This window comes from Natator depressus, chromosome 9, assembly GCF_965152275.1.
Source record: "Natator depressus isolate rNatDep1 chromosome 9, rNatDep2.hap1, whole genome shotgun sequence".
NCBI classification, from domain to species: domain Eukaryota; kingdom Metazoa; phylum Chordata; order Testudines; family Cheloniidae; genus Natator; species Natator depressus.
The window spans coordinates 5552590-5578749 of NC_134242.1; the positions used below are offsets into that span (position 1 = coordinate 5552590).

At 58.4% G+C, this 26160-nt stretch overlaps 2 protein-coding genes across 7 annotated transcripts in view; one reads left to right on the forward strand and one right to left on the reverse strand.

The window, feature by feature from the left end:
- TNK2 (tyrosine kinase non receptor 2) overlaps nucleotides 1–8791 on the forward strand; it is a 76233-nt gene extending 67442 nt beyond the window's left edge. For 4 of the 6 annotated variants that reach the window (XM_074963381.1, XM_074963375.1, XM_074963380.1 and 1 more), the window contains 5 exons: nucleotides 541–645; nucleotides 3212–4524; nucleotides 7017–7112; nucleotides 7644–7771; nucleotides 8399–8791. In XM_074963381.1, coding sequence (XP_074819482.1) covers nucleotides 541–645; nucleotides 3212–4524; nucleotides 7017–7112; nucleotides 7644–7771; nucleotides 8399–8405 — 1649 coding nt within the window. In that variant the 3' untranslated portion in view covers nucleotides 8406–8791. The remainder of the gene's footprint in view (nucleotides 1–540; nucleotides 646–3211; nucleotides 4525–7016; nucleotides 7113–7643; nucleotides 7772–8398) is intronic. The other 2 variants (XM_074963376.1, XM_074963377.1) reach the window with 2 other exon arrangements.
- A 2773-nt stretch (nucleotides 8792–11564) lies between these two features.
- The window catches only part of MUC4 (mucin 4, cell surface associated), a 42584-nt gene continuing 27988 nt past the window's right edge, over nucleotides 11565–26160 (reverse strand). The window contains exons 7-18 of the mRNA XM_074963216.1: nucleotides 22960–25878; nucleotides 22194–22301; nucleotides 21750–21889; nucleotides 20730–20894; nucleotides 20182–20337; nucleotides 17494–17624; nucleotides 16672–16760; nucleotides 15879–16058; nucleotides 14490–14642; nucleotides 13683–13802; nucleotides 12909–12953; nucleotides 11565–11823 (exon numbers count right to left, since the gene is read on the reverse strand). Of these exons, the coding sequence (XP_074819317.1) occupies nucleotides 11819–11823; nucleotides 12909–12953; nucleotides 13683–13802; nucleotides 14490–14642; nucleotides 15879–16058; nucleotides 16672–16760; nucleotides 17494–17624; nucleotides 20182–20337; nucleotides 20730–20894; nucleotides 21750–21889; nucleotides 22194–22301; nucleotides 22960–25878 (4211 nt within the window). The 3' untranslated portion in view covers nucleotides 11565–11818. The remainder of the gene's footprint in view (nucleotides 11824–12908; nucleotides 12954–13682; nucleotides 13803–14489; nucleotides 14643–15878; nucleotides 16059–16671; nucleotides 16761–17493; nucleotides 17625–20181; nucleotides 20338–20729; nucleotides 20895–21749; nucleotides 21890–22193; nucleotides 22302–22959; nucleotides 25879–26160) is intronic.

Here is a 26160-nt window from a genome sequence, read left to right on the forward strand (position 1 = left end):
TCCTGCCCTTCCGGCAGGACCCAGGCCTCTGCTTCCTGTCCTAAACTGTCGAGCGGCTTTGCTGAGCCCAGCTGCCAGCCCGGAGCGGGTCGCTCCTTCCCTGCTGTGTTCAGGTGGTGCTGAAGCCCTGAGGGTCCCAGGAGGGAGGCCCCTGGCGCAGGCCTGGCCTGTCTGGCCAGTTCCGTGACGGGCTTCAAATGCTTGGGCACCCTTGAAAATTTGCCTGAGGTTTGAGTGCACCTCTCTGCAGTGCCCCATGCCCGCCACTCCCAGTGACCCAGGTGGAGCTGAGGGGGCTCCCGCCCAGCTGGCTCCAGTGGGGCATCCAGAGTCAGGGGCCACGTCGGAGAAACCCGGCATTAGCTGTTCCAGCCGGATCCCCGGCCAGGTGTGTTGCTGCTCCCTGGGCCCCGGCAGTCCTGCCTGCTACCTGCTCCATTACTGAACCAGCTGCCTCCCGGCTTCCTCTGGCTTCCCTGCCTCTGCGCTCTGCCAGCTAACCCCTCCTCTCTCCTCTGGGGCCTCTCTCTTCTGCTGCAGGGGAGCCACCGCCTCGGCCACCACAGCCGGCCATCCTCCTTTCGAGTAAGTTGGGCCGTTCTCCGCTCCTGTCCTCTCTCTTCTCTCCTCACTCCTCTCTGCCAGGTACGGGGGCATGCGGGGGCGCTTCCTGGCCGGGGAGCTGCTGGCTCCCTGCGCCGAGATGCCAGTGCCAACGGGGTGCCTGCCAGCGCGGGCACACAGGGCACAAGGAGAGCCCTGTCGCCAGCCAGCCCCGCGCATAGACACAGATGAGCACACGCCCTGTGTGAGCGCGGGCAATGCCAGCTTCCCCGCATGGCCCTGCTCGGAGTGTCCCAGCCCTGCTCCCCTCTAGGGGCCAGAGGTGAGTCCACGCTCCCTGCCCCATTCAGTCCTTCGTCTCTCGGCTAAGCTGGCCGGCTGCAGCAGAGGCTGGTGGATTCCCCTGGCCTCTCCCACCACCAGACACACCCGACTGGCACACACACCCGGGCTCCCCGTGGGACCAGCCCTCGGCTCAGTGACTCAGGCCCCTCTCTGCTTCCCACCCGCTGGCGACTCCAAACCCCCCCTACCCTGTCAGGGTCCGGCTCAGGCTCTCACTGGCCTGGACTCCGCTGCATGTACTAACCTCTGGGCTGGGCTGGAGGCAGGTAGAGCAGGCGGGAGGCTGCTAGGCGGGCAGGGGCTGTGGTGAGAGCTGGCACCTCCAGGAGTGTGCCCCTGGGGAGCAGAGCCCAGTACGTGGGGTAGGGGGCGTTGGATGCATGCAGCGAGCTCTGACCCCAGACCTAGACCTCTAGGGCAAAGCTCAGGGATACCTGGTCCAGGAAAAGCTTAAACAGAGAGACTGAGGAGGGCAAGGTAGAGGGCAAATACATGGTGCTCCTGGGTTCAGATCCTGCATGGGTCAGGAGTGAACATTGAATTTTGGTGGCCTCCCTTCCTAAGCCCCAGTGGCTGCTTGTCAGTTTCACATGCCCATCATCCGGGAAGCCTGTGCTGAGGAAGGTGATCAGGAGCAGTCAACATGGATTCACCAAGGGCAAGTCATGCCCGACCAACCTGATTGCCTTCGATGAGGAGATAACTGGCTCTGTGGATATGGGGAAAGCAGTGGACGTGTTATTCCTTGACTTTAGCAAAGCTTTTGATTCGTCTCCTACAGTATTGGACTGTAAGGTGGAGAGAAAGCTGGCTAGATTGTCGGGCTCTCCGGGTGGTGATTAATGGCTCCATGTCTAGCTGGCAGCCAGTATCAAGCAGAGTGCCCCAGGGGTCAGTCCTAGGGCCAGTTTTGGTCAGCATCTTTATTAATGATCTGGATGATGGGATGGATTGCACCCTCAGCAAGTTCACAGATGACACTAAGCTGCGGGGAGAGGTAGATATGCTGGAAGGTAGGGATAGGGTCCAGATTGACTTAGACAAATTAGAGGATTGGGCCAAAAGAAATCTGATGAGGTTCAACAAGGACAAGTGCAGAGTCCTGCACTTAGGACGGAAGAATCCCATGCACCGCTACAGACTAGGGACCGACTGGCTCGGCAGCAGTTCTGCAGAAAAGGACCTGGGGGTTACAGTGGACGAGAAGCTGGATATGAGTCAGCAGTGTGCCCTCGTTGCCAGGAAGGCTAACGGCATATTGGGCATTAGTAGGAGCATTGCCAGCAGATGGAGGGAAGTGATCATTCCCCTTTATTTGGCACTGGTGAGGCCATATCTGGAGTATTAGTTTTGGGCCCCCCACTACAGAAGGGATGTGGACAAATTGAAGCAAGTCTAGCGGAGGGCAACAAAAATGATTAGGGGACTGGGACACGACTTATGAGGAGAGGCTGAGGGAACTGGGGATGTTTAGTCTTCAGAAGAGAAGAATGAGGGGGGATTTGATAGCTGCTTTCAACTACCTGAAAGGTAGGATGGATCTAGACTGTTCTCAGTGGCAGCAGATGACAGAACAAGGAGCAATGGTCTCAAGTTGCAGTGGGGGAGGTTGGATATTAGGAAACACTGTTTCACTAGGAGGGTGGTGAAGCACCGGAATGGGTTCCCTAGGGAGCTGGTGGAATCTCCATTTGTAGAGGTTTTTAAGGTCAGGCTTGACAAAGCCCGGGCTGGGATGACTTCGTTGGGGATTGGTCCTGCTCTGAGCAGGGGTCGGATTAGATACCTCCTGAGGTCCCTTCCAACCCCAGTCTTCTACGATTCTGTGATTCTAAGCCTGTGCTCAGGAGGGGCCCAGGGCTGGGCTAGCAGGGGGCTGCGGGTTGGGAGCGAGGGGCATCAGCAGAGCTAGGGGTGGGGAGCCTAGGGCTGGGCTAGCAGGGGGCTGCGGGTCAGGACTGAGGGGCGCTGGTGGCGTTGGGTTTGGAGAGCCCACGGCTGGGATGGCCAGGGCTTGTGTGTATGGGACTATCAGCCCTTCTCCGGCACATGCTAAACTGCCCTGCAGTTGCCCCGAAAGCCCCACGGCGGGAGCAGCACCGTCTCCTCCTCCCGCAATGTGGATCCAGATGGGGAGGGGCCCAGAGTTCCCACCAGGGCTCCGGGCCGGGCGCAATACTGCCTGGAGAAGGGGCCCTCAGCAGGGCCTGTTCCCATGCTGGGCAGGTGCGGAGGTCACCCCATCAGTGCCTGGCCCATGGGCGTCCTGCGGTGCTGAGATCTCCCCCTCCCTGTGTTCCAGAGCCCTCGTACGACCCCGTCAGCCGGGAGGACGACTCCCTCTCCACGGGCCTCAAGCGGCTGTGCCTGAGGAAGCCGGGCCCCCCGAAGGGGCTGAAGCTGGTGAAGCCTTCGGCCTGGGTGTCGGGCACCAAGGTGGGCGAGCGGCAGCCGAGCCGGGTCAAGGGCGGGGGCACCTACTGTGGCGAGGCGCCACTGATCGACTTTGGGGACGAGCCTTCCCCCACCACCCCCTCGCCAGTCGGGGAGCTGGGCGCCCCCTCCCTCGCCAGGCTGGCCATGGAGGCTTTCTCCCTGCTGGACAAGACGCCCCCCCAGAGCCCCACACAGGCACTGCCCCGGCCCCTCCACCCCACCCCTGTGGTGGACTGGGACGCGCGGCCCCTGCCCCCGCCGCCGGCCTACGACGACGTGGCCCAGGACGAGACCGACTTTGAGGTGTGCTCCATAAACAGCGTGGAGGGGCTGGCGGGGCGGCCGGCCTGGGCCGAGGACGAGAAGGCGGCGGGGGAGTGGGGCTCGGCGCCACTGGAGGACAACCTCTTCCTGCCGCCCCACGGGGCCAAGCAGCCGAGCCTGGCGCAGACTACCGAGATCTTCCAGGAGCTGCAGCAGGAGTGCATGAAGCGGCTGCACGTGCCCCAGGGCCCCGGCGAGGACAAGCCGCAGATCCCGCCCCGCGTACCCATCCCGCCCCGGCCCCTGCGGAGGAACGAGCCCGGGCGCTGGTCGGGGGAGCTGTCGCCGGCCTCGGGGGGTGAGGAAGACCGGCCACCCCAGATCCCGCCCCGCGACCCCTTGTCCCAGCCCACCTCCAGGACTCCCAGCCCCATGGCGCTGCAGGTGGGCTCCCCGCAGCAAAGGGCCAGCCTCTGCTCCCCCTTGGCCCTGGCCACCTGCCTCTCCACCTCCCCGGGCAAGGCCATGCCCACCACGCAGAGCTTCGCCTCGGACCCCAAGTACGCCACGCCCAAGGTCATCCTGGCGCAGGACAAGGACAGCGCCAGGGGCCCCTGCATCCTGCCCATTGTCAAGGACGGCCGGAAGGTGAGCAACACCCACTATTACCTACTGCCCGAGCGCCCAGCCTACCTGCACAAGTACGAGAAGTTCTTCAAGGAAGCCCAGAGCCCTGAGGAGCCGGCGCCCCGCGTGGTGAGCACCGCCGCCGTCCGGCCCAGGGTGCAGCCGTCCAACTGCTCGGCCAACAACAGCAACCCCGGCCCCCGGGGGGCGCTCAGGGCCTCCTGCAGCGTCCAGACCATCATCTACGACAGCAGCGACGGCTGCCGGGCCGCCGAGAAAGTGCAGCTGGTGAGTGGCTCCTCCCGGGGCGATTGGCGAAGGGGGCCAGTGTGGGGTGGGGCCAGCTCAGGGCCCAGCCTGGGAGCGACGGCAGGGCCTTGCCCCTGGCCGCAGGGGGAGCAGCTGCAGCACTGCCCCAGCTCTGGTGTGGGACGAAGCCGTCCCTGCCCCGCAGAGTTCGCAGCTGGGGGAGAGCCCAGGGGCCAGTGCGGGAAGCTGACTCTGCTCAGCCTGGGAGAGCAGGGCTGTGCCACAGATTCGTTGCCTCACCTGGGGCACATCCTACCCCTTTGCTGTGCCTCAGTTTCCCCACTCTCCCCAGGCCCCTTTCCCAGAGGGGGCAGGCAAATGAATTGGGTGCGAATGGGCCGAGCCCCTCAGAGGGGGGAACCCTGCGCAGTTTCCACGTAGCGGGTGCGCACCAGGTGGGTGCCCGACTGTGGGGCAGCGTGGGGTGAGATGCCTGTGCCCTACCCGCTCAGTGGGATCCAGGCTCCAGCCCCTTTCGCCAGCGCTAATGTCAGAGCCAGCCTGCCCCGCTCCTGTGCCCAGGCAGTGAACTCTCTGGGGCTGATCCTGCTTGGTTGGACCTGCGTGATTCCTTTGCCACCCGCGCTCCACCCCATGTGCCCCTGCCACTCATGTACTGGTGGGGCAGACACCGAGCCCGACCCCGGCACGCCAGGCCTGACAGTCACGTGAAGGGCACCAGGGGGCTCAGCTCTGGCTGGCTGCCCCCCAGTGCCAGGGCGGGCTGCACGGCTGCCTCTGCCCAGCGAAGTGCAGTCACTGGAAAGTAGCATCCGGGGCAGGGGGAGGCCACCCTGCCTGGGAACGGCTGGTGTGACGTGCTGCCGGGAGCCCCGAAAGAGAGGGCGCTCCCGCTCTGCCCTCTGCCTGCTCAGGGCAGGACTCCCCAGCCTGCGGCCCTAGTGTCTCCCCTGGCAGGTTTGGGCACCACCCTGGCTCAAGTGCCCCCAGACCCTGCGCTGGGCTCTGCGCCCTGGAGCTGATCGGGCTACACAGCTCGGTCCCTCCTGAGCACAGCTTGTTGCTGCTGGCCCCTCAGCAGCCAGGCGCATCGCGCCCGCGGATCCAGCCGCCCCCTGAGCCCATCCTAGGGCAGGGCACCAGTAACCCCTGCGGGGGGGCAGGGCGTGAGAGTGACAAGCGGGTTGGAGATGGCCCCCTGACCCAGATGCCCCTGCAGCTGGAGATCCCTGCCCAGGAGGGGACGGGGGGGACGGACAGGCTGGCACCTGGCTGGGCTCGGATGAGCTGGCTGGAGGGCCTGGCAGCCAGGACACCTGGGTTCCGCTGGCGGCCCGAGGGGCCGTGTCTCCCGCTCTCTGCACCTCGTTTTCCTGTTTGTGCCTCGGAGATACGGAGCCGGGAGCCGTCTGTGGTCAGCAGCTGTTTGGGCCGGAGAGCAGGAGATCTGCACCAGCGCCAGACGGCATGTTGGGGAGCAGTCCGCCGGGGCCAGGGGTGGGACGACTCGGGCGCTTCCCTCCCCAACCCCTGTGGCTCGTGGGGCGGGGGGGGTGACCCCCTTTCCCCTGGTGGAGCCCCAAGGCCAGGCCCTGTCTCTGGCGAGTGCCGCAGGGTCTGTCTGGAGCGGGGCCCAGTCCTTGCCCTTGAAGGCCTGGGGGGCCACCTGCTGTTCCAGCATGAGATTGCAGCCTCTCGCTGCTGGGGCCCACAGAGCAGCCTGCCCAGTGGGGCCTGGGGAGATCTTGGGGGGAGCCACAGGCTGCGGGGGATGTTCTGCTACAAAGGGGGCAGCCATTCCCCACTGACCCAGCTTGGGCATCCAGCAGCCATTGCAGGGGGGCGGGGCTCAGGACTCCTGGGTTCTCTTCCTGACACTGAGACTGTCACCCTGGCCAAGTCATTGTCTCTCCCGCCCCTGTGTGCCTCAGTTTCCTCATCTGTAAGCGGGGCTGAGGTGAAGCTGCCGCCCAGCGGGGGCGTGAGGCTGGCTGATGGTCCCAAACGGTTGGAGACTGGGTGAGCTCCATGACGCCGAGCTGCGTTGCCACTGCTGCTGGGGCCCAGACGCCACGAGGATGGGCACCTCAGCTGTACCCACCTATAGATTGCGCTGGTTGCTTTCCCCCAGCATCCTTACTGACGCCCGTAACGTAGCCTTTGGGTGCTGCTGAAACGTCTGGGGAGCCCAGAGGCGGCTGCTCCAGCCGCGTCCCTGCACTGGCCATATGAAACCAGCCCCTTCCAGTCAGTGCCACCAGAGCCCTGGGCCCCGTGCTGCCCCAGGAGCCTGTGCGGAGGGGGATGAGCTGCCCAAGGACAGCCTGCCCACCCGCCCACGGCCGGAGTCCTGCCCCCACCCTGCCCTCGGCGTGCTGCTCTCAGACTGTTCAGTGGGGCCGGGCAGAGCTCCCAGCTCCCCCCGACTCAATGGGCCAGCCCTCGGCTCCCTTCCAGCCCACGGCAGTGCCAGCCTGTCCGGACCGAGCGCTCATGGGCTGTGTCCACAGGTGCAAGAGATGGTGCACGGCGTGACCACCGAGGAGTGCCAGGCCGCCCTGCAGAACCACGGCTGGAGCGTCCAGCGGGCCATCCAGTATCTGAAGGTACGGGGCAGGGGCCGGGCAGCTCTGGGACCCCCACCCCGCAGGCCGTGTCCGGAGCAGTGCAGTGCCTGCAGGGACGGGCCGTGGTTTTTGGGTGGGCAGCAGGACCTGAGCCCTGGCTTGTGTGACGGCACCAAGCCTGGAGCGCCCCCGCTGGGGGTGGCCTGATCCCACCGGGGGGTGGGGGTGGGGGGGGGCAGAGGGGCGCTGTTCATACATTGGTTGACGCTCGATGCCAGAGGGCCCAGGAGCAGAGCTGGGCACGTGCGCCCAGGCCATGCCCCTCCCGTCCGACCCGGGTACAGTCAGCACAGCCCCCTGCCACCGCCCCACCACTGGCACCGTGTCTGCCTATCAGACCCGCCATGCGGGGATGAAGAAGCACAGGGGAGCCCCTCCCCCCCCCACTCTACGCATGGGCCAGGCTGGCCCAGCTCCTGGGGGATGGCAGGATTCTGCGTGGACAGCGTCCCTACCCGTCCCGCTGCCCGGGGCGCCCCCCACTCACCCTCTGTGCCCTGTGGTTTGCAGGTGGAGCAGCTTTTCTGCCTGGGCCTGAAGACCAGGGGGGAGTGCCACAGGGTTCTGGAGATGTTCGACTGGAACCTGGAGCAGGCCAGCTGCCACCTGCTGGACCCCGCCAGCGCCGCCAGGCAGAAGTAGGCCACCCCCTTGCCCCAGCCCCTCCCCTGCGCTGGCGTGGCGAACCCCAGGGGTTCACAGCCTCCGCACGAGCTCTCGGGGATGCCCCTTTTGTAACCCGACAGCTGGGCCCCTCCGGGGGCACCACAGGAGCTGTGGCCTGCCTGGGCCGGCCAGGCTCCATCCCGTGGCTGCTTGGTGTCCTCTGCCAAAGGAGTTGCAGCTGTCGCCCAGCAGGATGGACACCACTCTCGGAATCGGCCACGGAGCCGGGCCCCCATCCCTGGCAGGGTGCAGGCAGAGCTGGTCTGGAGAGACGGGGGAACGGACGCAGCTGTGTTTCCCCAGGGGGTGGGGCCCAGCAGGGGAGGAGCAGGGGCTCAGGGCCAGGCTCTGACAGCGAGGCTGCCCGTGCAGGCGGGACTGGGTGGCCCGGAGCAGAGCCTGCTGCCCAGCATGGTTGCAGGGAGGAAGGGCACATTCCAGCCCAGGGAGGGACTGGCCAGGCAGCTGGTGGGGCTCAGACCCAGAGAGCAGGGCCCAGCTGCAGAGGGCCTGATCCTGTGGGGCACCCCTGTGAGCACAGGGGGCCCGCTGTGTCTCAGGATTGGGCCCCCAGCTCACCTGCTCCCCTTGTCCTGCAGGCGGTGACGGCGGCAGGCCGGGAAGTTGAGTCAGACTTGGAGCGGGCACCTCCCACCTCTGCGGTGCCTTCCCCCCACATTGGACTGAGCCGGCCAGAGCGTGGCTGGAGAGCCAGGAGCAGGGCTGAGAGCCTGACCAGGGGCTCAGGACTGGCGAGGGGCAGCCCCCAGGATCCCGCTGGGGGTCACCCAGGAGCTCACTGGGGAATTGTTTTGTAAAGAGAAATGTAATTTTAATATATATATAAATATTCTATTGGAGAGGAACCCGGTGCCCCCCAGCTGTGTGCTGCGCCCTGCCTGCCCCTGGGCCTCGGCTAGCGAAGGGGCTCAGGAGCGGCCTCCCCTGCCCCCGGCTCCGGTACCAGGGAGCGCAGAGCAAGAGAGCAGCACTCAGCACAGATCCTGCCCCCCTTGGACCTGGCTCTTCTCTCCCGAGCTCCATGCGGCCCCAGGCCTGGCACAAAAGGGACGAGCCATCACCCACAGGCCCCTTTCAGCCTTGCATGCCTCCCGGGGCCTGCAGCGCCAGGAGCCAGGCCCGGCAGGCACCCTGCGGCGGGCGAGGGCCAACGTCCCGCTGACTAGCCCTGCAGCAGGCCCACGGGCCCAGAGGAGAAGGGCAGACCAGCCCCTGCGGCCCTTCCATGGCAGGGGGTCAGCGTTCAGCCTGGTGCCGCCCAGCCCTGGACTGACTGGCAGAGCAGGCAGGGAGCCTGGGCTCACTCCATTGTCAGGGCTGGGCGAGGGCAGACATTGGCTCATCAAGCACCAGCCATGCCTCTGCCCAACCTAGGGGAGGGGCGTGGGGAGAGAGCCCAGCCCAGGCCTGGTGCCCTAGGGCACAGAGCTCACTGTGGGGCCAAAGCCACCCCCGCATCAGCCCCAGGGTGAGTACTTTGTGCCCCCGCCCGATTCCTTGCCAAGGCTGCTTCGCTTCCGCCCCATATTAGTGGCCTCGTCCGTCACACCGATGGGGCAGTGCCCAGTGACCCAAAGGGGAGGCGCGCGGGGGGGAGAAGAGCCCACTGGCACTGTCTGAGAGGTGGGGAGAGTGGCTGCACGTGCAGAGGGATTGGAGGCAGTGCCCATGGGCCCTATCTGGGAGGCAAAGAGATGGGGCAGGCCCACAGACACGAATGGGGCCAGCACCCGTGGACACTAGGGGCCAGAGGGCTGGGGCAATGCCCACGGGCATCGTCGGGGGCAGTGCCAAAGGACACAGGGATGGGGGGATGTCCATGGGCAGAGGGGGGGGCTGGGCCCATTGACACAGGAATGGGGGCAGTGACCATGGGCATTGGGATGCCCTTTCCTTGCGGCGGAAGCTAGTCCAGGTGAGGCCGAGGGCTGCTTGCACCTGGGGCCGTTGCTGTGGCCGCCCACCATTGGCTGCAGAAGGGGTCTGCCCTGGCAGCCCTGCCCCTGCCCCCCCACAGCTGCAGTGCAGGGGAGCTGCACGGGGGGGCACGTGGCTCCAGCCTGGACAGAGTTTGAGACTCGCTTTGACACGCACAGCAAAGGGCCCCGGCTGAGGGTCGCCCACCATCACCTGCTGCTGCCCCTTTAATGCCCTTGAATTGGGCTCATCAGGTACACACACACCCTCCGCTAAACAAACGGGCTGCTCTAGTGAGCAGAGCAGGGTCCCGGACGCCTGGGTTCTGGTCCTCATTCTGTCTCTGACCTGCTGAGTGGCCTTGGGCAGGTCCCAGCCGCTCAATGGGCCTCAGTTTCACCTTCTCCAGCATGCAATGAGGGTATGGGTGTGTCCCAGCTCATCCATGTCTGTGAAGCGTGTTATGGGCCATGGTTGGTGGGCTATAGAAATCCACTGCCTGTGCCCTTAAACCCACCCCCACCCCCCAGTACTCTCACCCCTGATCTGCTGGGCCCCAGGCTGTGCGCCACACCCTGGCTGGATCCCGGGCCCCAGTGAATGAGGGGGGGGCCGGGGGGTGGAGAACGGACTTGAGTCCTCACTGCACGAGTCCTTACTCCCAGCAGGGCTGGCTTAGTGCCAGGGCCGCAGACTGCCCAGGGGACTGTGCCCACCTTTCCCAGCCGTGGAAGCAAACCGAGGGGAGGTTTGAAGTGCTGCTGAAGTGAGGGTGTATTTGCTTTGCAAGGCCAGCGGCGCAAAGGGACCGCGGAGTTCCCGCCCCTGTAGGTGAGTCAACACAGCCAGTCAAAACGCTGGCACCCTGGTCTGGCCATTAGCGTAGGGGTGGGCGTCGGGACTCCTCGATTCCCAGGCCAGACGGCAGCGGGCTGATCACCTCGTCAGAGCTGTGTAACTCAGGGCAGAGGCTTCCAGCCCACGATTCCTCCATCCAGCCCCTCGTTTCTGGCGGCGCGAGAGCAGAGCTCTTCGAAAGAGACGTCCAGGCTTGCCGTCAAGTGCCGGCAGCTCCGCCATGTTCCTGGGGCGCTGTCGCAAAGGTTAGTTTGCCCCATTGTGAAAATGCTGCCCCGTGTGCCCACGTTGACTTTACCTCCCTTCCCTGCCACCAACTGGCCTTTGTTCGGCCTCCGGCTGGGGCACTTGTTCATCTTGTGGATGAAATTCACCCGGGTCCAGATGTCCCCCACAGAGCCCCCGCACCGCTGACGGCCTCCGAACAGGGCTGAGGGAGGACTTACCGGGTGCCATTCGCAAGGCCTATGCGCCACTCCCATTTATTGTGCGTGTCCGCCCTGGAGCCCAACTCCCCGCTTCTGCTCAGCCCAGCCGGGAGCAGAAACATGCCACGGGCCAGAGTTACTGACTGTCAAACGCTCACAACAACCCGCTCTCCAGCCGCCTGATGTCACTGGCACTAGTCACAGGAGCCAATCCGGCAGGAGCAGCCCTTTTGTCCAAGGTTAAGCGGCTCTCCTGGCTTTGTGGTTCCTTCCCTTCTGCTTGCAGCTCCCTCCTTTTGCAGCCAGCAGCCCCCCTCTCGCTCTTCCTTTCACTCCCTTTGAAACGCTGTTCAGTGGTGATCCACCACAGAGAAAAGCTTTCCACAGCGCACCAGCGACCTCCCCCTGTAGCAGGTTCCCCATCCATGGGCACGGGCCTGGGTGATCCCCTACGCTGGTGCTTGAATACCACGATGGTAGGCGTTCCGGCCACCGCCAGATCGGACTGCGTGTTCCAAGCACACCGCTGGCACCCAGTCACTGGTGCGAATACTCTTCCAAGTCTTTATTTGCAAAGAGGAATTGCTCTTCGGGTAACATGGACGCCCTCTTACAAAACCTGCCGGATTTCCCCCCCAGAGCGTCCCACCAGCTCTGCGAATCGGGAACACTTCAGCCCTACCCTCCACGGAGGAGATCTCACATCGTGTTACGGATTCTTTACTGGTCCCGTTTAGCGAAGCAGGGGCGAGGGTGGCCGTGGAGAATAGCCAAAGGCCTGGAGCAGATGGAGTCTCAATCTGTAACGAATAAAAAGAAGCACCAGGGGCTTCTGCTAAAGAAACAATGCCACCAGCAGTCGTACCTAACCATCATTTACCGGAAGGCCTGAAATGAAGATGGTGGGACCTAGCCTGAAGTGTCGGACATTGGCCCATGGCGTAACTGCCTTCACGTAGCGAGCCCAGACCCACATCTACAGCAGCACGGAAGTGGCTGAAATGGGACATTCACTACCCGGCTTGCGGAGCAACACCCATGTGTGAAAATTTGTCCTGCTCATGCCAGGAAAATCCTGGCAGGCTTCCAAGCTGCAGACCAGTCAGTGAACAAACCCCACAGAAATCGTACATGACTGGGGACGCCGTCCCAGCGCGAGTGAAATCAGCGCAACCCGCGTTTCCTCTCACCAAGGGGGGGGTGGAGTTGATGAAAATGAGAGGATTGTGCAATAACATGGGACAGCTGTCGGCTCTTTGTCTCCCTGGCCGTGGCAAACGCATTGGACAGAATGAACCGGGCCCGGATCTTCAAAGATCCAGCTTCTTTAGGTGCATCACTCCTATTGATTTCAAGGTGCGTTAGCCCCAGGACCAGCCCCTGGGAAGTGTATGGCAAAAGCCAGAGCCCAGGTTGCGAAAGCAATGACCACAGCCGCCAGGGAACAAGGCTAGTGAGCTACCACCGATGGGGCAGCACAGTTAGGATCCACACAAATTGCTCACTTACCACCCCCCTCCCAAAACCAACCAGGCACATTTACACCGACAGATCCTGTGCTCTGAGGAAATGCAGCTCCCTCCGCTGAGGGTCCCTTGCTCCCCGCACACCTTGGGGCTGGAAGCCCCATAAAACGACAAAGGCCCTGGTGGGGCACTGCAGGAATCCAGTCCCTGCACTCAGCACCCGCAGCTCCCGTTGGCTTTCACTGGTGCTGCAGGTGCTCAGCACCCTGGACAAATCAGCTCCTCCACGTCTGCCTGCTGGTGGAGCTCCCCAGTTCTCCGAGCTGCTCTGCCAGCTTTCAGCTAGTAAGAAAGTTCTCGGGCCAGGGGACCAGGGTGCAGGAAGGAACGCAAAGCCCAGCCCCGCCCAGTGTGCTCACCTCTTCCTTCCTCGGAATAGCTCTCTGCCTCTTCTGAGGACCTTGCTGTTGGAGAAAGAAAGAGAGGAAATGGTGGGGGCTGGCATCGCGTTGTTCTTTACTCTCACTTGAGTCTAGCATCCTCCGATTGTGACAGCTTATTAACAAGCTGGGATCCTGGTCTAACAACATGATCGGTGCAGGAGAAATCAGAGCTTTTACCAAGAAGTATATGACTTGCTATACTGGCTCTGAGCAGTGACCCATTGAGTCTAGTCTCCCGGCTTCAACAGTAGCCAGCTCAAGAAAAAGGCATGAAACTCTGAGCGTGAACAGTTTTGTGAACACTGTGTAAATTTCTCCCTATGGCACTTCAGTAGTGCATAGGCCTGGTGCTGGCCCGCTACCCAGAGATCCATTTCACTGCAACCTTTTCCCCTGTCCTATGGATGTCCAAAGTACAACCATACAAGCTGGGGCCATATGACCCCTGAGACCCATAGGGCCAACCAGCTCCAGATTCTATAAAAATCCTCACCTGACCCAGTGGGTTCTGCTTGGAAATCTTGACACCAAGTGTGCAGAGAACTCAGTACAAGGGGGTGAAAATAACGTAAAGGTGGAGACAGAAAGTGACCCATGCACGGATTCTCTGAAGTGCTTTTAGCTTTTGCTGCTGGCTGTTGTTAAACTGGCCAAAGGTGCATTAACTTTCAGCCCCCAGCCCCTAGGAAAATCACGCCTAAGCTGGCAGATGACAGGTGCACTCCCTGCATCCCAGCTCCAGGAACTCACTTTGGTTTGGCAGCCTGTATCCAGCACAGCTGATCTTTGGTCTCTTCTGACTGTACTTAGCACAGAGCTGGGGGCTCCCTGCCTGCCGGCAACACCAGTCATGCAACTTTAACTCTGCATCTGAAGATGGAAATTACAGCGCAGTGTTACGAAGGGAAAAGTTACAAACATCTGCCAGGAAACTGGGCAGAATCCGATGCCCCTTGGAGTCAGTGAAGAAAACGCTCTATTTCTGTCAGTGGCTCTTGGATTGGGTCCCACACGTCGCTCCTCCCTTAGCAGACAAACTGACAAAAGCTGATGTGCAGAGAAGTTAAAACGGTTCATAAGCCTTGTTTATGGGCAATGGCAAATGCCGAATCAGCTGTGTGACGCAGCGCGGGGGGCCCAATCCTGCAGTCTTTGCTCACGTTACTCTTCCATTAGAGCCTAGAGGGCATTTTAATTAACCCAGGAACTCCACCCCAGGCCCTTTCGAGTGAAAAAATGTCAAACACCGGGAACTCGTATTTCAGAGCAATTTAGTGACATTATTCTCATTAGCGGGATCTGATATTAGTAATACGCCGATCCCGCTGCAACCTGGTCTGCCCTGTCTTGTGCCTTCAGCACTCGGTGTGCACCAGTTAGTAACAGGTTGGGAACTGCACTGGGCAGGCGCCCACTGGCCTCACAGCTACCCAGACAGTCAAAGAGAAATCTTAATTTCCGTGGAAAAATCACCGAAAAGCTGAGGAAGGCCCAGCCCACGTGGCTCCCGTTGCACGACGGGGGAGCCAGTTGCCAAAACTCCTCGGACGCGCTTACCACGGTCGGGGGACACTTGGCGCGAGTCCTTCCAGGATCTCTCCTGCCGCCCGTCAACGAGCTCGTTCCGGCTGTTGTAGAGACAGCGGACACCGGCGCCGTATTGGTTCGGGGAGGCTGGATACAGCATCGTCACACGGGCGTCCGCCGAACCTGCAACAACCCACCGGTTGCGCGGCAGCTTTCAGACGCTGGGCATGGACATGCCCCGGAGCCGTGCAGCACAAAAGGCCTCCCTGGCAGTGCAGCCCCTGGGTTTCCAGCCCAACCCAAATCCCAGTGAAGTTATGGAAAGGTTCCCCTGGATTTCAGCAGGCTTTGGCTCAGGATCTTAGCAAGCCAGTTCCCACAAAGCTCCTCTGAGCCCCTGAACTCACATACTCTTGTGTCGGGATTTATTCTCCAGCTCACCATGCAATGGGGACATCCAGCAATACCTGGTTTCTAACTGGGCATTCAGGACCTTTGACGGCCCCTTATCACAGCCCGGGTCAGTTCATTATGCATTGTGGCTGCTGCGGGCTGTGGTGATTCCAGGGTCCGCCCATGCTGCAGCAACAAACGTAAGGGGGGGCGGGGCGGAGACACACCCCAGAATCATTAAACTACAACCGAGTGTAAACAGATAGAGGGACCGAGTGAAGCTGGAGCTGGGTGAATTTCCTGCTGCTGTTTCTTTCAAGCCTCTCTAGGCAATGCTTCGCTGGCAAAGGGGAGACATGAGCAAACAGTATCAATTCACCTGCAAAGGCTAAATCCCAGACAAAGCAGCCTGGTCGAGTGCTGGGCACACAGGCTGGGTGTGGCCTGTCTTTGACCTGTCTCAGATCACAGCAGGAGAGAGGGTTCATGGACCCTGCAGTGCCTCAGTCTCCCCACTGTGTACAGAGTTAATTACCAATGCTTGCCTGCCCCTAGGGGTGTTTTGAGGATAAACGAGATAAAATGGCTAAGCACCATGCTTGAGAAGACAGCCCAAAACCACAGGGGACAGAGTTTGGGGCCTGAATGGGCTTGGGGCCCATGGTGAGTTGTATTCCCACTGGCAGGGACCGGGATTCTCTCTCCCCACAAGAGCTGAGCTGGGATCATTGCTTAGGGCGGGATGGGTCCACGTAACTAATTCCCTGTCATTGCAGGGGAAGAGGTACTGGGGGGATTGCACCCCTTCTCGGCTGCTGGGTCTCCATGGAGACGAGCAGGTCCGGCCCTCTCTGTGGGGCAGGAGCTTTCTCCATACTAACCCGTAACAGCCTCGTAAGGAGGAGCCATGAGTCCATCTCATTCACAGTGAAGGGAGGTGCTGTGTTAGAGCTAACCTCGCTCAGAGCGTGGTGAGGACTAGATCTAACAGGCCCCTCTGGCCCTGGCATTGTCAGCATACCCCACCTCCTCGGCTCTGTCGGTAGTGCCGATCCAACGCTCCATGTCGCAGAGAGCAAGGGCAGGACGGCAGATCCTTGTTCCAACCCGCGGGATCTTGCTGGGTGCCAAGCCAGGCCAGACACCTCAGTCTGTAGTTCACACGCACATGACTGGCTAGACTGTATATCCACAGCCCACGCAGATCTAGGGCAAAAACAATCAACAGGTTTTGCCTTCTACTGAGCCAACGGCAAGATTGTACTCGCTCAGGCAGAGAGAGACTTGACTAAGCTGAGTTCTTAGACAGCTCTGACCATACAGGAGACTAACTGGTGATATTTTCTGAAATGGGGTGGTAACCTGGGCCTTGTTACAGCCTCCGAATGTCGCCATTGGAACGCTCCAGAAACTCAGGCTCCGAGTCTGAAAGCACCATCGCGGTCGCTCTGGGGATGGTCTCTCAGCTAGGCACTGTCACTGTGAGTGGACGTAGGAATCATCCCCGGTTTGCAAAGTAACAGGCCATGGGCGCAGCCAGTCTTGAGGGGCATGTCTGCCTGGGTCCAGTGCCGCGCAAGGGGCATTCCTGGGGAGTTAGCTGAACGTCCAGGTGGCCATTCAGCGGTTCATCAGGGACCAGTAACTCACCGTGAAAGATCAGTCCCACTGACAGCCCTGGGAGTTTTGCCCTGGTTTCAAGAGAGCCAGGAGTTCACCCACAGCGTCTGGGAGAACCTGGGAATCTCTCACCTCGGCACAGTCTTTGCCCATCTCCACTCAGCAGCAGAAGGAAACCCTTTGGCTGCGGTGCCCGTACCTGTGTTGTAGCCTCTGACCTGGTCGGGGCGATATTTGGCGGCTGGGGGCCTTCGGGTCAGATCATCATTTCGGTAAAATCCATCCCCGCTGAACGACAAAGCAAACCCTACATCACCCTTCCTGGCAGGAGCAGGGTTCTTCTCCACACCAGCCCCAGCGAGTTCTCTAGGAACAACTCCCGGCCTGCCAATCCCATCGCCCACCTCATACGCAGGGGGGATGGGGGCACACAGCTGATCAACGGAGAAGCATCCCCAACTCACAGAGCACAGGGCTGAGCCTATGGCCGTCTCGCCAGGAAGCAGCTGTGGTGCTGAACGCTCTGAAGCTTCCATGCCTTTGCTGGCGGGGTAGGGCTGCTTTTAAGGTTTCACGGAGTGTGCGGAGAACTGCTGCCATTGAGTGTAGCCTGTTACTGAGGAGACACACACACTCTGCTTTCTCCCAGGGGAACTTGGGTTTGAGTCGTATTGGACTTGTTTGGCTTCATCTAGACTAAAAGACTAAAAGCCTGTGCTGGTCTCTGGATCGAGACAGCCGGGAGTGACACTCTCATTCATTAAATTGCAAGCGAAGCAATGGACAGATCCCTTAATTGTGATCAGTCCAAAGTTCACAAGACACCCAATGCTCAGTTATATTTGTAAATCCTCAGCCTTCAAAGGGGTCGCCTGGATTTGAACTACACAACACCCTCGGGAGACATAAGGGCACGATCAATGGCACATTATGGTAGTTCTGAGGTTGCAATGTTACCCAGCTGCAAAAGGGTAATTGGGATTTGTATTAATGGCTCCATAGAGGAGTGAGCATACAGCACCTGGAGTAGCCCATCAGCACATTGGTCAAACCCATCTTGGTGTAATCCCATTGCATGCCGCCATCTTGGTAAAGGATGAGGACATAAGACTTGATTCCATCCGTGGTGAGGACAGCCTGGTACGTGTTTGTCTAGAGAAACACAAGGTGCGCGGGTAAGAAAGAAGAGGCTGTGTTCCACAAAGTGTAAACGAGGGGGTACAAATCACTATTCAGTGAGAGACAATAAACAGCACTAATGCTAATGAGGAGTTCTCTGTTGTGACAATGGGGCGTAAGGGTGAATCTGTGCAACTCCCGGAAAGCATGGCAGTAATAAAAAGCTGACACAGGAAGCAACAACAGGTGTAATTCTCGAAATAAGTGTCACAGGCCACCAAAGAATGGGCAAGCAAACTTGGCCACCAAACATTGTCAACATTTCTTATTTTTCATGGAAAGCATTAGGATATAGATATTCAGGCCTGTCTGTAAAGGCCTGTACTCTAAGAATTTAGGTGTATTCTTATCACTTGGCTAGTTATAGAGGTATAAAAGAAAGAATCAAAATCACTGTTTGCCGGTGTAAGGGCCTTCTCTTACTGTGACAGTCTGAGGCCCTGTGCTTAGGCTAAGGCCTCTGGCTAAGCAGCAGAGGCAGCCATAAGCTGGGAAAAAGAAAAGGAGTACTTGTGGCACCTTAGAGACTAACCAATTTATTTGAGCATAAGCTTTCGTGAGCTACAGCTCAGCTCACGAAAGCTTATGCTCAAATAAATTGGTTAGTCTCTAAGGTGCCACAAGTACTCCTTTTCTTTTTGCGAATACAGACTATCACAGCTGTTACTCTGAAACCTGTCATAAGCTGGGAAGCGACCGGTCACCTCCTCACATTCCAAACTAGTCCCATTGAAATAAGGTGCTATTGGGCTGTTAGGATACAATCCTGTCCTGATAATGCCTGTCGCCTCCAGAGAAAGAGAAGTGCCTAGAAGATGTAAAAGGAAACGTAGTTTGATAGCATCCTGTCTGGCCAGAACTCACTTATCAATAGCTGAGATGTGAAATCCTCACTTCTGTATTGTTTTGTCATTACAGTTCCCACTTTGCGATTTTTTGTCTTTATAATCTCTGTCTGGTTCTGTGATTGTTCCTGTCTGCTGTATAATTAATTTTGCTGGGTGTAAACTAATTAAGGTGGTGGGATATAATTGGTTAGCTAATCATGTTACAATATGACACCTTAGAGACTAACCAATTTAAATTGGTTAGTCTCTAAGGTGCCACAAGTACTCCTTTTCTTTTTGCGAATACAGACTAACACGGCTGTTACTCTGAAACATGTTACAATATGTTAGGATTGGTTAGTTAAATTTCAGAGATAAAGATTGGTTAAGGTATAGCTAAGCAGAACTCACGTTTTACTATATAGTCTGCAGTCAATCAGGAAGTGGGTGGGTGGGAAATGGGAACAGGGAATGGGGGTGGGGAAATTGGAATCATGTTTGGCTAAAGGGGGAAATGGGAACAGGGAACAGGGAATGTGGGTGGGGAAATGGGAACAGGGACACAGGCGTAAGGCTCTGTGGTGTCAGAGCTGGGAAGGGGGACACTAAGGAAGGAAACTGGAATCATGCTTGCTGGAAGTTCACCCCAATAAACATCAAATTGTTTGCACCTTTGGACTTCGGGTATTGTTGCTCTCTGTTCATGCGAGAAGGACCAGGGAAGTGGGAGAGTGAAGGAATAAGCTCTCTAACAAGTGTTGTGACATTTTAGGTATAAGGTTTTATCAAAAACATTATCAAAACCATTGTCAAACACTTTAATTTACTGAAAATAGCTCTTTTGGTGAAGCAAAGCTTCCCATAACCACTTTGAACAGGTTTCCAATAAAAATGTGTATAAATGCCAAATTGAAAATATATTTTGAAAAATAATTCCAGATCACCAAAATACGGGCTTATTTCAAAGGGTTTGAAACAAAAAACTTAAAAATTGGTTTCAACATGTGATAGTTTTTGATCAGCTCCGTACGCAATTGATCATGTAACAAACAGAAAGATTATATTACTTAGGGTGTCTCAATGAAAAGTGAGCATAGGGGGCTTTATCTAGAGACCCACCTAAGCCCTCTTTTGCATAGGTCTCATGCATGGGGTGAATTTATCTCTGATAAATGTTCAAGTGAAACACTCAAAAGTTAACTTGCTTCTCCCAACGAGCGCACAGGAGTAATGGTAGCACGGGTTCTGAATTCATGCCCGCTCTAAGTTCACAAATTCAGTCTATCGTAGGTCATCTGGCCCCCGTCACGAGCATCTGAGCACTTCACAGTGTTTAATGTAGGTATTGTCCCATTTTACACATGGGAAACTGAGACACAGAGAGACAGGGACTTGCCCAAGGTCACATGGGACCTGTGTAGTGGAGCAGTAAACTGAACCCAACTTTTCCGAGTCCCAGACTAGCATCCTAATCACTGAATCGTCCTTCCTCCCATAGAAGTTCCCCAGAACATTTGGAAATTGATCCAGACCAATCCAGAAGTAACAGCGCTCTTGAGAAAAGCTGCCGGGGGTGTCTAAATATGCCCCGCGTATCACAGGACACAGACACAATGCAGCAGCCTAGGCCTGACCAAGACTGGGAGGTGCGGGGCAGGAAGCCACTTTGACAATAGCTTCCTGAAGCCCACGTGGCCACTTACCCGAGTGACAGGCTGCCGTGCTGGAAAGGCCGGGGTCTTCTCCCAAGTTATCTTAAGGGTCCATTTTGCAGAGTACGAAGTCTTCAGGTATCGCCGAATCTTGGCCTCCACGTCTCGGACAAACGGGTGTTCGGCAGAATCCAGAGTAACAAACTCCTGTGGGTTGCGCACAGGTATGTTACACCTCCAGGGCAGGGAAGTGCAGAACTAGCATTAGGCATGCGAAGGTATCAAAGGCGACCGGAACCCCCCGGCTCACTCATGTATTCCTCCCATTGACTAAGGACTTAAACGATGCTTAGGCCTTACGCAGACCCTCTGCAAAGGGGCGAATTTCATGCCGAGTGAGGATGGACTCAGACGTTAGGGGACCAGCAGGAACTGCTGAATCTGGCAAGGCCTATAAACCCCACTGCTCAGTTGTCTCCACGGCGGCAGGCTATCCAACGATTTGCTAAATCATACGCTGCATAATGCAAAGAAGGGCAGCCTAACTGTGCCTGCCGTTGACCACGTCTCGCTGGGCCTCACCATGTGTAAAAACTGACCTGGTAAAACGTGGTGCCAACGCCTTCGGAGAAATCCGCGTTAGCCCAAAACACAGCGACCATTGGTACTTTCTCATGGCCAGTAAATCCTCCGGGAGGTGGGTTTGGAGACGGGAACACGTCACTGTCCGAGGCTGGGAAAATGATTTGTCCATTGTCTGTAAACTAAACGACAGTATTCCTTACATTAGCTCCTTCACGGGAGAGATGAAATAATGCCTAACGAGGCACAGGGTCTGTCTCCACAGCCACGAGACACCCGCAGCTGGCCTGTGCCAGCCGACGCGGGCTCGCAGGGCTTGGGCTGCGGGGCTGCTTCACTGCTGGGTAGCCATCTGGAGCCTGGGCTCTAGGACCCTGCAAGGTGGGAGGTTCCCAGAGCTCAGGCTCCAGCCCAAGCCCAGACATCTACACAGCAATGGAATAGCCCCATGAGCCCAAGTCGGCTGGCAGACTGCCAGCTGCGGGTTTTCCTTTGCTGTGTAGACAGAGAGTTACGGGCTTGCTGCAGAGTCCACTGAAGTCAATAGAAAGATGCCCGTTGACTTTAGGGGATTTGGGGATCAGACCTAACTGTAGTGTGTATTTGATCATTATTACCACTGTTTATATTGCTGTAGTGCCTAGCAGATCCAGTCACCGGCCAGGCCCTCTCTGAGCCAGGTGCCGTGCAGGCACTGGGGGAAAAGGGAGCCCCCACTGTAGTTTAATTTTTTACTGCTTCATTGCAAAACTTTTTTTTTTTATTAGAAAGTGACTCTGATCTTAATAAACCCTCTAAATCCCATGAAAACACCCCTGGCCCAGACACGGGCGATAAAATCCAAGGAACAGTTTTTCCAACCACCAATAAAAATTATTTTTATTTCTACAAAAATTAATCCACATTTGTTGAAAATGAAGAAAAAAAACCCCACATTTATCCCCGACCAGCTAAAATCTTAATACACTGTGCCAGTTCCAATAGATCTTTGTCCGTTTCTAAAGGACTGGCCAAGTGCACATCTCATTTAGACTCACGTATAGAGAATCACGCAGCGTTTTCCCAAGTGGGAACCCAATCTCGGGTTTGAACACAGGGGAGTTAAAATCCATTCTTCTTTCCACGAATTGCTTATCGGTTTCCTTTGCTCCATACGGATACAGTGGCACAGCTGTAACTAAAACACAACGATTACAAGCAGCTTCCTTTAGTTCACTAGCTAAAGATTTTCAAATATCAAAGGGACTGAGCAGATGGCAGGGGACCAAAAGACCTGGTTTGGGCAGGGGAAGCAGCGTGGAATTAAGGCGGGTTCCTTGGACCATAGGATTCGGGTCAGAAGGGACCCCGATGCTGCAGTGAGTCAGCCGCAGAGCAGCAGGTGTTATTGTACAGGGGGTAAATCGTCAGGGGGACAGTGGAGGTCGTGTTCGGTTGCAGAAATCTGTCTCTTGCTCAGAAATCCATGGTAGGTGACTTACGTGTTGCTGACTGTCCTGTACCACTTGTACTGGCTTCTCTGGTCCCAGGTGAAACAGACGCTGTTCGCTCCTGGTCAGACCCTGCTCTAGTGTCGGACCGAAGGGCTGCTGACACAACCAAAGCAATATCTCAGGAGTTGGGAGGGGAAATCACACACCACTCAGAACCCTCGATGTTTATGTCGCAAGTCGGGTTTTTACGGCCCGTTTTCACACCTCTGCAACTTATTACAGGCACAAATGATATAAATTAGGTGTTCGACTACCTGACACGTGGCCAGATGGTCAAGTACCTAACTAGCCTCAGCGGCATTCTGTTATTTGGGCCAGCAGCGAAAAGGGAAAGGCTAGGTTGGAAAGCAGGCTGTGAAAGTATTCGGAGATCAAGGCTTTATCCAAACCTGCATTGACAGGGAGAGGCCTAGTGGGGTATCGTCCATTGTTTCCGAGGTGCTAGGCACAAATAAAGTACAGATCAAAGACATGAGTAAATATTATGAGGCTCCTATCACAAGCGCTGAATTCCTCACTTCCATTTAGGACCCGGGGCTTTCACAGAAGACACTAAGTAACCCTCCATAACCGAGCTCCACAAAACCAACATGGCTTCCACCCTGGCCACCTGCCATCCCGGGGGCCCCTGTCCCGCACTGCCCAGGAAACCAGGTCTCCCCACGTGCCCCAAACCTGAGCTCGGGAGACCCACGACGTGCTCCTGCCTGAAATGAACCCGTCTGGGGACACTAGTTATCAGTGCGTGACATACCTGTTGTTCCCAAGGGGGGGAACGGTGTCTCTGCCCGTCCTCTGGAGAGTGCTGGAGTGGTGGCAGCTGGCACCTGCGGTGCACCAGCCGAACCCAGGTTAGCCCCCCGTTCTGGGGGCATTTTCCCCTTCTCCGCATGGAGGGAAGGGGAGTGGGATCCCGTGGCAGAGGGAGCACGAGAGGTGGCCAGGCGTAGCGTCGTTAGCGATTGCCCGGCACGTGCCTCCAGTCCTGGTAATGCTGCGGGGACTCCTGAGTCACTGGCGGAGACGGCTGCTTCTTTCGTAACGCCAGCGGGCCCAGTTACTGTCGGCCCCTCAGGAGCGGCAGGGACGGGCACCGGGGCACTAGAAAACAAAGGATCTGGCCGTGCAGCCTCTGGAGCTGAGGGCCCAGCAGCGGTTTCACCGGGAGAGGCAAAGGCAGCTGACGGGGCGCGTATTCCTGTGGCTCCCCCATCCCCTGAGGGTGAATATGGGGAGGTCTCAGCATTGGCCGAGACACCTCCTTCTCCCGGGGGCAGCTCTGCCCTGCTTGCTGGACTCGCCTCTGCAGGCTGGCCACCGGGGTTAGAGGTGGTGGTTTCCCCGTTGGCTGCGGCCGCGTCTCCCCTTCCTTCTCTCTCGCCAGCTGAAGACAGAGGAGCAGAACCCATGGCGCTGGGGCCTCCCGGTGAGTGTGAGATGGAGGGGAGAGAGGCCGGGTCCCCAAGCACTACAAAGACGGGCACGGACATTCCCTCGCTGGCTGCCGACGTCTCCCTTGTGGGGGCTGGACAGGGAGCCCCGAGGGCACCGGACCATCCGTTTGTTGCTTCGCCCGTCGTTTCCGGCTCAGCCAGGGCTCCGCTGGGAGATGCAAAGGCAGGTGGGGATGTTCCTCCCGATGGAGTGAGTCTGCCTGGCATGGTCCCGTCTCCTAAGGGCGCACGAGGGGAAGCTTCGGCTTTGGCCACGGCTGCTGTTTCTCCTGCAGGCAGCTCTGCTGCATCCCCGGGACTCAGCTCTGGGACGGAGGGTGACGGATTTGTCACACTCTGGAGATGGGGGTTGGAAATCGGGGTTTCTCCATGCGCCACAGATACCGGACTAGCCATATCCTCTCCGTTTTCTGAGGGTGCCGGGGCCAGGGCTGTCTCCCGAGCCGAGGATGGCTGAGGAGAATCCATAGCCAATGCTCCGGGTTCTCCGGTTGGCAGCTCGCCCATGGGAGCTGGATTCGGCTCTGCGCCCCGGGGCGAGGGATCTGTTTCACTCCAGGTGCCAGCGTGAGATGTTGTGGCTGCCTCGTTCGCTGACCTGTTGGCTGCTAGCTCTGCACTGGAGGGTGCAGCTACCCCACTGGCAAAGCCTCCAGAAACATTTACTCCCGCAGGACCTTTGGCTGCTGCAGCGGGTGACACAGACTCCAGGACTGATGGAGCGAGGGGCGTTCCCTTCACACTAGCCTGGGCAGAGTTTGCCAGTTCCTCTCCTGCCCCAGCAGCAACAGGGGCTGTCCCTACTGCAGCGTCTGGAGGGGGCTGGGGAGAATGGGGAGCACCAGAGAATCCAGCCCAGGAGGATCCTGTACTTTCACTCTCTGAAATGGACGGCTCGGCAGGGATGTTACTGGGAGATGGGACGGCAGATGGGGCCGTTTCTCCCGACGGCGTAGGTATGGCTGTCACCGTCCCAGGCTCTAGAAAGGAACGAGGGGAAGTTCTGGCATTGGACAAAGCCCCCGGATCTCCCGTAGGTAGCTCCTCTGTGTTAGCCGGACTCTGCTCTGCGTCAGAGGGCGAGGGATTTGGTTGGCTCTGGGTATCAATCACAGATATTGGGGTTTCCTCATCTGTCGCTGACACGGACTTCCCCGTATCCCCTCTTCCTTCCGGAGCTGCAGGGGCAGTAACTGTCTCGCTCTCTGAAGCCGGGTGAGCGGAACCAGTAATGCTAGAAAACGCCCTTCGGGGGAGCCCCTCTCTCTCAGTCTCTGCGGGTCCTAATGACCCAACCTCTTCCCCCCCGGCTACAAAAGCAGGTGGGGATGTTTCCCCTGCCGGTGCAGATGTTCCTCGTCCTGTCTCGCTCTCTAACGGTGGATCTGGGGATGCCGGAGCACTAGCTCCATCATGCCCTGGGCTTTCGGTCTCTGAAACGAAGGCCTTAGCAGCAGGGGCGGCAGGAGACTGGAACGCTGCACGAGTTGACTTCGTCTCTCCCAGCGATGGAGAAAGAGGCCTTCCACTGGACACAGCAGTGCCAGTGGATGCCAAGTCCTCTGGTCCCCCTCCAGTGCCGGGGGTGGCTCTCCCGTTCTCAGCAGCTGCAGAGAGAGAAGAGGAGGTGGTGACCCCGGGGAGCGCGCCAGGAACGGATCTCGTTACCTCCAGCTCGGCAGGTGAGAAGAGGGTCGGGTGAGGGTCTGTTGGGCTGGAGTAGAACAAGGCCAACGTGGCGGCTGCTTCTCCTGCTGGAGTCATGGCAACTGTCCCGTTTTCTGGAGAGGCGTGCGAAGGGTTTGTCGCGCTCGCTGAAGTCCCTGCTTCTTCTGTCGGGATCTCGGCTGCTTCACCTCCGCTGGCCCCTGGCTCTGGCGGGGAAGACACTGTTTCAGGGGCAGAATTTACATTGTCCCCATTCACTGCTGACACCAAACTAGCTGTTGCTACCTCTGCCGGAAAGGAGGCGCCGGCTTTGCTGGCGTGGCCGCTTGAAATGGCGCTTTCTCCAGGCAACGTGGTCACGCCGGCGTTGGCCGCCATGTCGGACAGGGACAGAGGAGCTTGTGCTGCCGAGGTGACTGCTGTCTCCGGGGCTGCCAGGCTTGCGGCACGGAGCAAACCGGGCTCCGCCGTTGGGGGAGACCCGGCTCCAGGGGTGAACTCATCCTCTGGAGGAGCTGGGACAGCAGAGGTGGGCCCCGGGTCTGCGCAGGCTGGAGGAGATGAAACAAAGGCGTAAGCAATTCTAAGAAGCAACTTGGTTATAAATCCAGCCTGGTTCGCAAACGACTCATTGCTTCTCTGTGCAGGACAATGCTACCGAACAGGGTCCTTTTGGCACGCCCGGGAAAGCGCTCAGACACTGAGCGGGCATCAAGGCTAATTCAATTAGACTTCCGTTTGCCAGGTAAGGAATCCACATAAGATGCTTTCTCCTTCAGGGGCAGCAGGTCACACATTTGCCATTGGTTTCCTGTGTTTTCAGGCTTTTGCGC